This window comes from Dryas octopetala, chromosome 9, assembly GCF_963921425.1.
Source record: "Dryas octopetala chromosome 9, drDryOcto1.1, whole genome shotgun sequence".
In the NCBI taxonomy this organism is placed as follows: Eukaryota; Viridiplantae; Streptophyta; class Magnoliopsida; order Rosales; family Rosaceae; genus Dryas; species Dryas octopetala.
In genome coordinates this window covers 13,224,498-13,240,055 of record NC_141374.1, presented here as the reverse complement: position 1 = coordinate 13,240,055, position 15,558 = coordinate 13,224,498, and the positions used below count along the sequence as shown (strand labels likewise).

Here is a 15,558-nt window from a genome sequence, read left to right as displayed (position 1 = left end):
GACTGATTTAGAGAGTGTAGACAAAACTAAGAAATTTTTATCTTCTAGCTTTGATATGAAGGATATGGGTGAAGCACATGTTATCCTGGGTATGAGAATTAAAAGGTGTAATGATGGTTTGATGTTAACACAATCACATTACATAGAAAAGGTACTTAGGAATTTAATCATTTTGATAGTAAACCTGTTTCAACACCCTTTGATCCAAACTTGAAGTTGTATCTTAACAATGGTAGATCTGTTGATCAATTAGAATATTCTAGAATAATAGGTTGTTTAATGTATGCTATGACTTGTACTAGGCTAGATATAGCTTTTGTAGTAGGCCAGCTTAGTAGATATACAAGTAATCCTAGTCAATTAAATTGGGATGCAATCTCTCGAATATTAAATTTTTTGAAAGGTACCATGTATTATGAAATATGGTACAGTGGGTATCCTATGGTTTTAGAAGGATACACCAATGCTAGTTGGATAACAGATCGGGAGGATTATACATCCACTAGTGGTTGGATTTTTACCCTTGGTGGAGGAGCCATTTCTTGGGGCTCTAAGAAACAAACGTGTACATATCTCGGACTCTACCATGGCAGCCGAATTTATAGCGTTGGCTTCTTGTAGTAAAGAAGCGAAATGGCTAAGGAATTTGTTAATAGAGATATCAATTTGGGCTATGCTTATGCCTCCTATTCCTATTCACTGTGATATTCAAGCAACACTATCAAGAGCCTATTGCCAAGTATATAATGGCAAGTCTAGGCATATTGGCTTGAGACATAGCTACGTGAGGCAAATGATAAGTGATAGAGTGATAGAGTGATCACCATTAACTTTGTGAGATCATGCCACAACTTGGCTGATCCATTAACCAACGGACTTGCAAGGAATTTGGTGTGGAAGACATCAAAAGGGATGGGGTTAAAGCCAATTTCTAAATAATCACCAATGATGGAAACTCAACTCAACACTTGAAACATCTTGTCCTTGAGTTCAATGAGCAAAGTACATCATATCATATGTTGTGATTGCAAGCACTCTAAATATTTTATTCAATCCATCCCAAGGTAAAAGTGCTTGGTACCTGGAATGAATGGTGGAGCTTGAACTATGGCTCTTAATAGGCATGATTGAAAGTACTAGAGTTACAGGGGTACTACATGCCTACCTATATGAGTGTCGGAGGTGGTACCGCCTCCTATGCGACTTGGGCTAGTCTCTGGAGCACTCATAATTGATTTTTTACTTTTTTGGCACAAATTTAATATAGATAAGCTTGTTGAAGCTGTTCATACTGTCCAATATACATGTCTAAGATATATAAAGGGACGTGGAAGGTGATGGGGATGTTGACAGGTGGACCGGTCATTATAAGGGACGGCTGGGACGGACCTCCCCCGCCATTTACCTTTGCCCTTAGGTAAATTTTCATTATAAGTGGAACATTGGCCACAGAACCAAATCTTCAAAACACTTCCAAACACAAGTTTAGTTGATGCTGACTTGTTATTGCATTTTTGTGCTTTTGTATCCTTCTCTACTTCTGGCGGATAATTTAGTGTTCAAGAATTTATTCAAAGGTTCATAAGCAATCAAGCATGTTGGGTGGAATAGTGGGATCAAAACCACTCTGAAAATGGGGTTGTCATTCTTCCATCTGCATAGAAAAACTTCCATCACTATTGTAGCAGAGATGAACCACAACTTTGTATAAAAATTTATAGACAACAATCATCTGGTGTAGTATGCTATTATAATGTCTCTTAGCAGAGGTCTCATGAGGTTTGTTATTGTTAATTTGTTATTTAGTTTGGATCATTAGGAACCTTTTTTGGTGCTACAAATAAAAAAAAATAAAAAATCTCATGCACCCCACTAAACAAGCCTATGAAAACTGGTAAAACTCTTGGCCTATGTGAACTATTAATGTAGGATAATATTTTGCACCTATTTTGAGCTCAGACAAGCTGGGCTGAACTATCACAATCAAGACCAAGTACAGTAATGAAGAAGTAGCTTTTAATTGGGCCAGGAGAGACGTCCGGCCATTATTGAGGTGTACCATGATGAATTCATGATGTGACACCGACACAACTCGCACAAGAATACAAGTTCGGTCCAATTCATGATGTGTAGATAGATTTTAAATTTTGTGGAAGCTTGTTTCAAATTCATAAACATTTAGAGAGATAAAGGTGGAAGCTTGTTTTGTTGTAGAAATATATGTATTGCTAGTGTAGTTCCAGGTGAAATTGGACCTTTATTACATAAGAAGGGTATGGGTAGAAAAAGGGGAAAATTCTGATAGTTTTGTGTGAGCTTATACCAATTTGATGTGCTTAGAGTCATAATCCCAGTTCGGCTAGCAATTCCAGAGCAGCTGTTATTTGAACAATTCCTAAGCATCCAATGTGTCAAAAATCACTTCCTACGTCTTTTGAAAATTCTAAGCTTAAGGAGTTCCTGTTGATTGCTCAACTTTAATGGGGCAGCAGTCTGTGCAATAGATTACAGATTCTCTGAAAACTTACTTCAATCTCAATAATTTGTTGCTTTGATGAATTGTGAGCATAGGAGCCACCTGTATATTAATGAATGTTGGAGTTTCACTTTTAGTCTTTCTATTATTAGGTGTTTGTTCTTAGGGGATGGTATACTGATCTGTTTTCTTATACAACATGAGTTGTCAATTTGTCATTCTCTCTAATGATCATAACTTTGCAGAAAATTTAGTTCAACCAATGAAAGATTCATTGTATTATTAAGATATGCGCAGGGTAAAACTAATAGTTGTCCATTCTATAGTTTGAGAACTATTGTCGCGTAAGAGAGTTATGGATGTGCTCTTGATTTGTGAAATCTATATAGAATGAGGGTGATGTTGCTTGCCTGCTACAAATTAGTATTGAAGAGCAACTGGCTTTTCATTTGAGAAAACAGCACTTCTAAGTCTAGGGAAGTATTGACCTTGCGCGGATGAATTGGCAAGTAACAGAAGCTCTAACATGGTTGGATATCATAGAGTAATAAGTGAAACATTGGCCACAGAACAGAATCTTCAGAACACTTTCGAACACAAGTTTAGTTGATGCTGACTTGTTATTGCCTTTTTGTGCTGTTGTATCCTTCTCTACTTCTAGCGGATAATTTAGTGTGCAAGAATTGTCCAAAGGTTCACAAGCAATCAAGCATGTTAGGTGGAATAGTGGGATCAACCATGAAGGCTAGCACAAAACAGTATAGTTTAGTGGAAACTATTTGAACAGACTGACATACTCTACAAATTAAGAGCATAATAAAGAGCATCACCACTTTACAAAGTTGCTAAGACATGAGCGGTGTTTAGATGTAGGATCAATTTTCGACCAAAAAAGTAAGATTGAAACAGCCAAGAACAACGCAAGCGGACAAAAGCTTTTTAAACCCGGGAGATCATGCCGAGAAATGTGAGGATAAGTTGATAATAAAATGTGAGTCTCTTTAGTGTAACATAACATGTGCTCCTTGGTGGTACATGGCTAGCCTACATAGCCTAGGCAACTCCCCCCACCCAAGCCAAACCAAACAAAAAGATAAAGGTCATCAAGCCTCTAAGGGAGTTGCCCAAGAGAAAAAGGGTAGGATTTGGTTCATTTCTTATACAACATGAGTTGTCATTATCTCTAATGACCATTGAAAGATTTAGTGCAACCAATGAAAGATTCATTGTATTATTAAGCTATGCGCAGGGTAAAACTAACAATTGTCCATTCAATCGTTTGAGAACAGTTGTCCTGTAATAGAGTTCAACGTATGGTTACGGATGTGCTCTTGATTTGTGAAATCTATATAGAAATGAGGGTGATGTTGCTTGCCTGATACAAATTTGTATTGAAGAAGCAACCGGCTTTTCATTAGCAAAAACAACACTTCTAAGTCTAGGGAAGTATTGACCTTGCGCGGATGAATTGGCAAGTAACAGAAGCTCCAACATGGTTGGATATGATAGACTAAGTGAAACATTGTCCCCAGAACAGAATCTTCATAACACTCTTAAACACAAGTTTAGTTGAAGCTGACTTGTTATTGCATTTTTGTGCTTTTGTATCCTTCTCTACTTCTAGCGGATAATTTGGTGTGCAAGAATTGTACAAAGGTTCATAAGCAATCAAGCTTGTTGGGTGGAACAGTGGGATCAACCCTGAAGGTTAGCACAAAACAGTATAGTTTAATGGAAACCATTTGAACAGATTGACATACTCTCTATATGGTGTATGAAACTTAAAGTTTCATTAACTGCTTTGTTCTCTGTTAAACAAGAGTTACTGTCAGTAGGTGGAACTTCCACTGCGTCATGAATGACATATTATTAATAACATGATAATAGTAAAAAGCATAAAAGTTTTTTCTGTGGAACTTCTGTCCAGAAAAAGCTGATGTTGAGTTGGCTAAGCAGCCTAAGCCATTAGATGTGCCACTATTACTGATCCATGAGTCGTTGATTTATACTTTTCAGAAGCTTTTTCTTTCTGATTTGTGTTTGAATTTTTACCCAGGATTGAAGTGCTTGTCAGGAAATGATGGCCTCCTTTACTAGGGTGAAACACAATGATTGTGAAAGGGTAAATTTTGTGTTGAATAATTTGGCCCCAAACTCTTTGGCAACTCTGGTTTGTCTTGTAACTTAGTTTCGAGTTCATCCCCTGTGGGTTTACTGAGGATTTCTTGAGAATTAGCAAGTCTTATAGCAGCCTTAAAAACATGAAGAAAACCACTCTGAAAATGGGGCTGTCATTCTTCCATCTGCATAGAAAAAATCAGTAAGGAAATTGATGGAGAAAAACTTCCATCACCATTGTAGCAGAGATGAATTACATTGTAAGTCATGTCATTGTAAGGCTTGTGCCCCTCTGAGCATAAAGCATTAGATAATGATGCAAAGGGTAGGCTGCTCGTTCAAAGTTGCCCATACATCATTTAATATGTGGATAAGATATATAGTACTTCAAAGGGTAATCGACGGCTGCCTCTATTCGTTTGGATGAGGCACACCCCATTTTGTGAAATGAGTTTGGAAATAAGATATATAGTCTCCACATAGTATGCTTAAGCAGGTGCTGTAGATGTAAGTTCAATCAGTGATACGTTGATACATTGAACATATTTTTGAAGTTGGAGAGCTAGCAGATGCCTATATTCTTAGCATGGAGTATCAAACACCTTACACACATAAATACAAACCCCCTGGCGCTCAAATTTGAATTGCTCTTCTTCTTCTACCTGTCGTTTCCTGCTATTATTTTAACTCACCAAATCTACCTCTTATTCTATTCCTTTGCCTGGGATCAACTCAACTTGGGATAAAATAATTGCCCCAATGGTCCAAAATTTCACATGCACCCGTTTACATATTTTGAAAAACAAAAAAAAAAAAAAAACAGCACAGCTTATATGTCTCTTCTGACACAACCCCTTTGTGTTTCCACCAGTATTTCCCAAGATTCCTTCCCTTCTCTTACATATGACACTACTGCAATTGTGACACCAAAGTGGAAAATTTCACAAATGGGAAATTGCAGCTCTCTCAGAGGAACCTCTGGGAGTGTCCCAATTCCATCAGGGTCCTCACAGATTCTGGGGGTGTCCTACAGTTCAAGGGCCCTAAACTAGCTGCTGAAATTCTCACCGAGTACCCAGGTCATGGCCTTTTCAAGCAGGGCCAGTCCTCACTACCACTGCCTCACCAAGAGACCCTAATCAGTGGCCAATACTACCTTCTTCCACTGAGAGCAGAGCAAATGCAGGACATGGGGGTCATTGGAAACTTGGAGGCTGCAGAGTGGGCGAGTGAAAATGAAGAAGCTGAGGATGTTAAGAGGCCATCTGGTGCTGCAGCAGCATCAGATTTTGTTGAGAAGTTGGTAAATGGGTCAGCTGTGGAGATGGGGTTTGGAGAGTGAAGCTGGTGATTGACACTAAGCAATTGGAGGAGATACTTTCTGAACAAGGGAACATAGGGGCACTGATTGAGACAATGAGGCTGGCGGCTGCAACCGCCGGCTCGGCAGCAAGTACATGGAGGCAGTCAAACAGCCTTTGGGGAGGAGGAGGGGTGGGGGGGTTGGAATTGAAGCCTGTCTTCTCCAACTTGTTTAAGGTGCCCGCTGAGAATGGGATGGTAATAAAGCATGGTTACTGGGTGGTGTGTGGACATGAAACATCATGTTTCTCGGTCCCATGGTTTGAGACATCTTGAGTGCAAATCAATGTTCTAGAGGGCCAAAGCATACTTTATGATGAAAGCCAAAGTTTGTGTGTCACTCTGTTTTTCTGTTTGGGCATGAACACTGGCTTGATCCTATAAAAGAACAGATAAAAATTCAAACAATGTTGGTGAAAATGTGTTGAAATTTGATTCTGAAAATCAGTAACAAATGTCCATCTTTTAATACTCACTTTAGCGGGATAAATAGAAATTTATTTCTCTTTTTTGTGTTTTAAACATTTGAGTGCAGTTGAACAGATAATATCTGATACTTGCACATGGTTTTTTTTTTTTTTTTTACTTTGCCAGTTCAATTATCCCAAGCGGTTAAAAGAAAAAAAGAAGTTAGAGCTAAAGTTCAGCTATAAAGAATTCATACAAATCATAAAATTAATTTCACTTGAAGGTAAGTAAAGAAGGTGCAGTTATAAAGATAATGACTATTCTGCCATAGCCAAATATTAAGGCACAAGGCTTGAAAATGGTTGCGGAAGCATTCTACATACATCCCAACAAGAGAAGAAAGAAAAACCCTCAAAACGAAGATCAAAAGAAGGATAAAGGATCATCCATAGTTTGCATGTTTATGCTCTCCAGAGATGTATGATATTTGTTCTTTGTTATTTGTTTCCTTCTAAACTTAGTATAACATCTATTGCAGAAATATAGTACTAATGAAAAACTGTGTTGTACTGCTTTTGGTTTGAAAGGGAGCTGAGGATATATATATATATGCATACATCACCAATTCAGCAACATTCTCTCAATCATCCATATCAGCTGGGACAATCAATTCAGGGCCTCGGGTTGAACTATGAAATTTTAGTCGACAGATAACAAAGAACACCACAGGTTGATTTGTAATATTAAGGCTAATCAGAAACATCATAGCAGTTCCAAGTTGTAAACAAAATATTCTGCCATCAAGAGACAAATTAAAGACCAATAGTCACAGCCAGGTCACTTCATTACAATCAACAAGGTAATGGAGGTTAAAAAGTATACATTTTTAAGCTTTCAGATGATATTATCTGTGACTCCATCTTCTCAATGGCTTTCTCTATAGCAGGTACATTCTTTTTGAAGGTTGACCATTGCTCCTCTGTCAAGCTTATTCCTGTTGACAAAAAGATAATAAGGGATTAGGGTGTAAGGAAGGAACAAAAAGAAGGAAGAAATGACAGAACATCACTACTACAGTTACTACAATCATTGACCCTTAACAACAATACCAAAAAAAAAAAAAGGGTTGCACATTGGTAGTTTACTATTCCTAGTCTGGTACTCAGCCTCGTTTCTTCATATTCCCTCAACAACCCTTTACTGCCAAGATGAAAGCTGACCTATAACTTAGATTGGATCACTGAAATGTGTAAAACAATGTGAGAATGAGAGACTTATGTATAGCACATTCACATTTCTTTCCACAGGATTGCTCAACAATCAAATAGCGCACAAAAGAAACTGAGTAGGAAAGAAATCAGAAGAGCTTTATTTCACAACATCAGTATCCATTCTAGGAAATTATTCCATCGTATGCTGCAATTCATGAGTCAAAATTGCAAACTACGGTCCAGCAATGCAAGCGTTTTGCAGCAACAAATGTAAAAACTGAACAGAAGCTTCTGACACTCCCATGGTACTTAATATTATGAGACAGTGATAGATAGCATCAGCCCTTAAAAAACCCAGACAAATGAATTGTAAATAAGGTCTATAACCAGAAGTTGCAAAAGATATATGGGTGCTTAGGAACAACTTTATTAATCCATTTTCCTACTTAACCAGAATCGATAGACCATAAACAATTATTTTCTAATCAATTCTCTCAAACCTCTTTATCTGGTCCTAGAGTACCCAATAGCTGCAAATTCCTCACTCCTCCCTACCTTAACAATTTGATGTTGAATTCATTGTAAACTTAACCCACGCACCCCCTCTCAACCTTTGAATTTAATTAACCCAATCCTGGAAAAATATTTTTCCCTCTCCTTTACAGCCAATGGAAATTTATATGAATATGCCTACATTTCTACCTTGCAAAAAGAGATATGCAAGCCTACAATATATATTTAAAAAAATTCCTGTGATATTTTGGCTATCAATAGGAGTTTGTGCTTTTGTGAATCTCAGAAACTGGTCCATTTTCATTTGGAATATAAAGTGCACAATGAAAGAGAGAGAGAGAGAGAGAGAGAGAGAGAGAGAGAGAGAGAGAGAGAGAGGGAGAAAGAATTAAAAACTGCAAAGAAGAGAGTTTTAATGGAAAATGAGAATCTGTAGAGAAACATGTTTCCTTACGCATACTCTTAGCTAATAAGGAAAAACTAAAACCAATGCTAAGGTTTTATACATGATCAAATGGTCAAGGTTGTATACTCAGATCTAAACACACTCAAACCATTTTTTCATACAGATCAATGAATGCTAAGCTTATTATACCTTTCAAGCTGACAAAGACACAGTTGCAGGTCTCTCTAGGAACCAAATTCCCTTGCTTTCTCCAGGAGGCGACCTCACAAAACCTGATTTGTCAAGTAAAATTCTGTTAAAAACTTTTGATCTCACATACTAGTACATCTTACTATATCTGCACATTCAAAAGATACAAAAATGTATACCACAGCAAATTTCCATCGCTGAATGCTTTTCATCAGAAGATGATGTCCCCTCAACCTAAACACGAGAAAAATATATTATAAGTAAACAAGGAATGACAATGCTGAAATTTTATATATGATTCAAAATTGAAAAGTTCAACTGACTTTATATGTAGCTAAACAAGTCATGCATTAGGCTTTCCTGTTGGGCCTCTAATCCTTCAAATAGAATCTATCCTACATTTGAGTGTAGGCCTAACATACATCAGAGCCAAATGTTAAGGCATTAGAGGCCCACAGATTGGGGACAAAATTTAGTGTTAAAGTTAGTACCAGAAAATGCTCTCTGTCCTTCACAGCAGTAGGAGAAGTAGGTAGAGGCACTGCAACATCAGTATTATTATCTTCAATGCCACCAGAGTCTTCATGTTGCCCAAACTCCATCTCTAGTTTGGTTATTGCAAGGGAGGCATCCTTCACTTTTTCCAAAATCTGGTAATTGAGGATGCTTCTGAGCTTGTACATCGACATATTCAGTCGACGAAAATCATTGATGTAGTTATGCTTTCGACCACTCTTCCACACTGGAAGCTTACAGCAGTTGTGAAGAAGAACAAGGCCATTTGTCATTTCTTTTTCGAAGCTTCTTGCATCTTCCTCTGATAGGTTCAACACACTCTTCTCTTCTATTAGTTCTTCTATCAAGGGGTTTAGAGCCTTAAGAGTCAAATGTAACTCTTCAAAGTACAGTTTGAACATCGTTTTCTGGTCCTTCACTTGGATTAAGGCGTTACTGAGCTCCCGATATGCATTTCCAAGAGCTGCAGCCCCCTCTCCTCCTTTGACATCTCTTGCTCCCATGTGAGCAGCCCCCTCTGTTCCTCCTTCGACACCTCTTGCTCCCAACTGAGCTCTCTGCATAGCATGTGACTCCATCTGTAACCTTTCCATATTAACAAGTCTGTCGTTTATGTTTTTGATCCCAGATAATGACTCCTTGCAATCCCTCGATTGGTTGAATAGTTGTCTTCTTATTAAAATCCTCAAAGCCCTTTCCAAACTATCAATCTGCTCAGTGTAACTTGGTTGGCAGCATGGGCACCTAAGAATGCATCCACAGCATTTTTTACAAAGGCCCCACTTTGTACAGAAACAGGCTGACCAGAAGTTGCAGTAAACCCTCGAGCAATACTCACACATACCCACCTCATCTAAGCTGCTGATAAGAACCCTTCCATCATTGATCCTGGTTCTAAGCTCGTGTACATCATCATTTGATAATCCAAGTTCAATATTCAGTGTTTCTAAATCGTCAAGAATAAGTGGATTTATAACTCCCATAGTGTACTCAAGATTTCTGAGTGCGGACTTAAACCTCTCATGCTTTTCCATCACACTCTGAACCACTCTATGCAGGCCAGTAAACAGGGAAGACAGAGGAAGGTTTAGTTGTTCTGCCATTATTACTTCTTAAAATCTGCCATTCCACCAAATGGGATTATGGGACATTGCATCACTATATAAATTTCAAAACCTAAAAAGTATTAAATACCCAATGAATACCCAATACCCAAGCAATCTACACTCTTAAATAAATAAAAAATCAAGCAAACGACATTTGTAAAGCAAAGGGAAAAATACTTAAACAACAATGAAACTAAATCAGTAAATGGGCCAAAATCATCAACACGTAATTCAATTAAGAACCTAAACTAAAAAAATTCAAAATTAGGTACACACATTGGTTAATTACCAAATTCCATAGTAAATTATCAAGAAACAATGCTTAACGAATGCAAAGCAAACGGCAGATTCACCTTATCATCTTCTTCAATTTTAGTCAAGAAATTTGCAAATATCAAAGCCTTTTTCATGATTAAAGCTTAGAAAGAACAATCCGAAAAAATTGATTAATATATATGAGAGACTAAGCAATGTGCATTCAATTAGAAATAAAAAACAGAGTTTAGAGTGAGAAGAAGTTACATCGAGTCCCTTGCTTTATTTGAGACCGAAGCTGCGACTTCAAGATTTGAGCTGAGAGAGCCTTGAAGTTCGCTATTTGAGACTGAAGCTGCGACTTCAAGATTTGAGCTGAGAGAGCCTTGAAGTTCTTGGCGAAAGAGAAGTTACATAGTCTGCGAGTTTGAGAGGGAAAGAGAGGTTTAATAGAAATGGCACGTGCGAGAAACGAACTTCCACTGGATTAGTAACGTCGGCAAATGGCAATGATTCCATGGTATGAGGACTACCGTAAAACGTGTTTTTGTGTACCGAACGGAAGATCATGCTTACGTGGACCAATGCGATTTATAGTCATCTGTAGCTTATTCCACTTCTTCAAATAATATTGTTGGGCTGCGGGTCCCACAGCTAATCTTCTTGTTCTTGATTTTGTAAATGCCCTTTTGGACCCGCCACCTCACCACACCTCTTTTTCTTCATTTTTCATTTTTTCATTTTTTCATTTTTTTTTGTGTTTTTTTTTTTTTTAAAGTCCAAAATCAAAAAAACCCATGATAAAACGGTTTACTTGCAAAAATACGGTAATAGACAACTCCATTTTAATGAGTCGAGCCCTCGGCGGTTTCTTTTTTTTTACATAAACATGTCAAAAACTAATAAAATCAACATAAAATACACATCCACCCGCTTTGTCACTATAAGGTGGTAGAAGGTGATGGAGATGTTGGCACGTGGACCGGTCACTATAAGGGACGGATGGGACGGACCTCCCCCGCCATTTGCCATTGCCCTTTGGTAAATTTTCTCATTTTTGAATCTTTGTTGCTAATTAATTGGTAATTTTTAGACAACCCCGATATTTGGGAATTATGTTTTTGAATTTCTAGGCTAGATTTCTTGTTTTGTCCGTAAAACTATGGGAACGACATGCTGCATCCCATTGATTAGATTATCAAATAGTGGTTTTTCTTTTTCGTTTTCTTTTTTTGTTATTCCAAACACCAAAAGATGTAGACCTAAAATGTATCAAATTTCTACCCCCATCATGGCATTTCTATTATAGTTGAATTGCCCTTGTTTATATTAGGTTACAAAAACATGGTAACTTTATTACTACCTATCCTCGTTCGCGTGTCTTCCTTTTACTTGAAGTTGAAGGCTCATATTCCTTGTTGTTCTAGGATTGTAAACTTTTGTACATCCTAGTACACTTTGGAATGCCCCTGATTGACCATTATAAATAGGAAGTAGCCCCTGAGCAAATTTAAACACAAATTAACAAGCTTTCTGATTTTTGTTGTAATTATGGCATTAGTGCAAAAACTCTTGGGTAGCAAGTTATCCAAAGCTTCAAACAAATTGAAACACAAGTTGTTAATCAAAGTTGGTGTGTGGAAGCAGTGATGCTTCCACTGCCTAAATCCTGGAGTAGTCGAGCTAGAGGAATTAAATAGGTCTTCTGTTGCAATTAATAGACTGTTAGACAAACTGACCCTCTGCAGGAACAAGTAAGGGAGGTAAAGGAGCTCTTGCTTTTTGCAGGGGAAGACGCGGACAAACGTGCTGAATTGAAAAGAAGACTGTCCGATTTATGGGAATTTCAACAGGAAGCAGTGGACACAGAAATAAGCATAGCTAGCCTAAAAAAACCACACAAGCTAACTCTAGACTGACACAACAATAATACAGCAGGGGACGCGGTGGAGATAAGCTGGGACGGTGAAGGCCAAGGCCGCAACAACACAACAGCAATAAAACCTAGACAGAGACACAAAACCCGAAAAGACACCCAATCACAAAGACCGAACCTTCATACATTCAATCTTCACCAGCAGTAAGCAGGGATCCAAATAAAGCATAATATAGACATGATAGAAGCTACCACAATTACCAAGATGATGCTGCATGCATTCAAAGGCATGAACATAACGGATTATTGTATTATGACCAACTGATGCTATATCAAATAGATAGAAGGTATCAAAGACGACTCAATTTATCTATTCTTCTTTCTTTTGTTCTTTCTCTCCCTTTCTATATTCTTCTTTTTCATTGACCAGGCCAACTGATATTAGGTCCACTTTATATACCCTCTTCAACCTCTTCAGTAATGCCGTTGTATCCATCACTCCTACTATCATTAGCTTTTGATCCTTCTGGTCCCATGACATCGACTCAACCCCTGATTGTCAAAATCACCAAAGAATAATGAACCAAAAAAAGAAAAAAGAAAAAAAGCAACTAGGCATTTGTACTTTCAATTTTTTCAATCAAATTCCTGTAATTAAGTTTGTTTACAATAAAGAACAAATTAAAGAAGTTGTCAATTAGTTAGACAAATTTTTTTTTTTTTTTCATGCAGTTCATTGTTTTGATGCCCCATGCCCACCTCACATGACATTTATGTCTAAGTAATTATCAAACTATGCCAGTAGGAACAAGAAACTTCTTGGTAATTTTTCGGATATTGAAGCGCTGCAAACAAAACCTAGCAAGAAATAGAATGGAAAAATACCACTTGCGGAGGCGGCAGCTTTAAAGACTTTCTTCTGTGTTTCTTCATCGGTACTGAACACCTTCAAAACCACCTTCTGCAACACAGTTTACACCAAATAAAATGAGGGATTATTGTCTATTTTTCTATGGTGTATATATAAGTATATATATGCATAGACTTGACATGATTGTCAAGATGAAACTACATTGAATGAAAGAGAGCATGCCAAAGCTGGAAAAGCACCTGACCCACATTGATAAGAGGTAGAATGTAAGAGCACAATTACACAAATGAAAAGGACAGAAAGCAAGAGAATTTGTGGAGTTTCTAAGTATTTGCATAAAAAGAGAACATAATTTAGTTTCATCCTTTGTAAGCTATAATTAAGCATTTTTATCTGCTGTGCATTGCAAACTAATAAATCACCTGTGGAACAGAAGAGCTTCTTTCTCGCAAGGATGTGGAAGGATGAGAAAGAGTCATGGCGTCTTCATCATTCAATGATTTCAAATAGTATGAAGAACCATATCTTGGAAATTCAAATCTTGATGTCACCAAAATCTTGTAATTTGCCTTTTTGAATTCATCAAACTTGTCAAAAAGGGATTCTGATCCAGGCCAAACATCATCCAGGACCAAGAGTGAAGGAAGCTGCCCTGTTTCCTTGAGAAATCGTTCCAGCCAGTTGAGTGCAATTGCTTGGTCTTGCAACGCAGGTACCAGCTGGGAACTGTTGTGTTGATATAGTTGTTGTATGACAAAGTCCAAGTTGGGGTTCTCCGAAACAGAGACAAAGAAGATTTTATCGAATTTATCCTTGACATTCTCATCTTGACAAAACATTTTTGCCAATGCGGTTTTCCCGCATCCTCCAGGACCGGTTAGCACAAGCACTGACACCTCATCCTTAAGAAGGATCATCTTCAATTCCCTCAAATGCGCATCCAATCCAACTGTACGCGATGGAATTTCATATTCAGCAACACCACCCCCTTCAATTTGCTCGACCTCCACCTCCATATTCCATGCCGAATCCAATGGCTTCTTCACATCCCTTAATCCCTGCACATTCGTTACATCAAATCCAATTGTGGGCGATGGAAATGCCTCTATAGGCCCCGCCAAGTCCAATGTCTCCTTCACATCTCTTGTTCCCTGCACACCACACTCTTCAATAGATCGCTTAATCTCCATCTCCATTTTGGATATTTTTTCCGATAAATTCTTGACCTGGATTTGTATATGCACCGTCAGCATACTATGCAGTGTTTGAAGAGATTGAATCAATTGAGCAAGTTTGCTGATGTAGTCATACTTTTTGTGGCTCTCCCATGGCCACAGACGAACCTTGCAGTTGTGAACCAGTTGTACACCCTTTTCCATTTTTTTTTTAAACTTTTCTACTTGTTCCTCCGGGAGAGGCAAGATTATTCTCTTATATTCTGCCATCCCTTCGATCAGTGGTTTTAAAACTTCTAGCGTTGATTTGACGTCTTCCAGGTAGCGCCTGAACATCTTACTCTTCTCCTTCACTTGCACAACGGCATCATACAGCACCCCAAATACTGCTCCTAGAGCTGCAGGCCCCCCTACTTCTTGGACATTACTTACTCTCCGCTGCGATCTATGTATTCTCAGTAAACCTGACAGTATTCTTTCCATATGATCAAGTCTCTCAGTTTCTCTCCAAACCCTAAAATTCAAACCAAATCGAAAACCGGAACCTTAGAATTCAAGGAATGCAAAGAAGAGAATGTAAGATAAAAAGATTTTGAAGAGACTAAATGGTATTAGTCGAAACCCTAATAACGGAAGGAAAAGCAGAGTACTCTCGGAGAAGCGGTAGGAAATCCGGAGGAGATCAAAACTTCGAAACCAAAAAGAAAAATTGGGAATTCAGATCTAGCTGAACAAGGAGACACTACCGAGAATTTTAGAGAAGGAAACAAACCCTAAAACACTTCTGGAAGAGGGAGGGGGGTTTGGTTTGCACAGCGAGAGAGGGGGAGAGAGAATGCAGGAACAGAGATGTTTTTTTTTGGCCCCGAGGCAGTAAGAGATGGTTAAATAAATGTGATTATATTAAGGGCAGTTTGATATTATTGGCTCTAAACCCTAATGTAAAATCGTTTTTGGTAGAGTGGCAAAAAAAAAAAAAAAGTATTTTTGGTAGTGTTTGACATCTCGGTGATGAATCGAGATCTCTCGCCAGTTGGCCAAGAGCTTAGTTTGACACTGATTTTACATTAATAAAA

General features: G+C 38.0%; 1 protein-coding gene and 1 pseudogene across 2 annotated transcripts; one reads left to right on the top strand and one right to left on the bottom strand.

Annotated features, from left to right (window-relative positions):
* Positions 1-5,541: 5,541 nt before the first annotated feature.
* LOC147274329 (uncharacterized) lies at positions 5,542-6,232 on the top strand (annotated as a pseudogene).
* A 6,372-nt stretch (positions 6,233-12,604) lies between these two features.
* LOC147274328 (protein DA1-related 5-like) lies at positions 12,605-15,343 on the bottom strand. Of its 2 annotated transcripts, none has more exons than XM_086227523.1 (3): positions 13,730-15,343; positions 13,322-13,397; positions 12,605-12,988 (listed from the first exon to the last, which is right to left on the bottom strand). In XM_086227523.1, the coding sequence occupies exons 1-3, from the start codon at positions 14,963-14,965 to the stop codon at positions 12,807-12,809; spliced, it is 1,494 nt and encodes a 497-aa protein (XP_086083649.1). In that variant the 5' UTR covers positions 14,966-15,343; the 3' UTR covers positions 12,605-12,806. The 2 variants fall into 2 exon arrangements, with proteins under 2 accessions (XP_086083649.1, XP_086083650.1); XM_086227524.1 differs by having other exon boundaries at positions 13,322-13,394.
* Between the last annotated feature and the right edge of the window lie 215 nt (positions 15,344-15,558).

What these genes read in the sequence shown, in the direction of transcription:
- LOC147274328 (XM_086227523.1), bottom strand. Translation starts at nt 14,965, where the DNA reads ATGGAAAGAATACTGTCAGGTTTACTGAGAATACATAGATCGCAGCGG. An exon ending in GAAGCTCTTCTGTTCCACAG is followed by an intron (nt 13,398 to 13,729) that starts GTGATTTATTAG and finishes ACTGTGTTGCAG; the next exon opens with AAGGTGGTTTTGAAGGTGTT. An exon ending in AGCTGCCGCCTCCGCAAGTG is followed by an intron (nt 12,989 to 13,321) that starts GTATTTTTCCAT and finishes TTTGACAATCAG; the next exon opens with GGGTTGAGTCGATGTCATGG.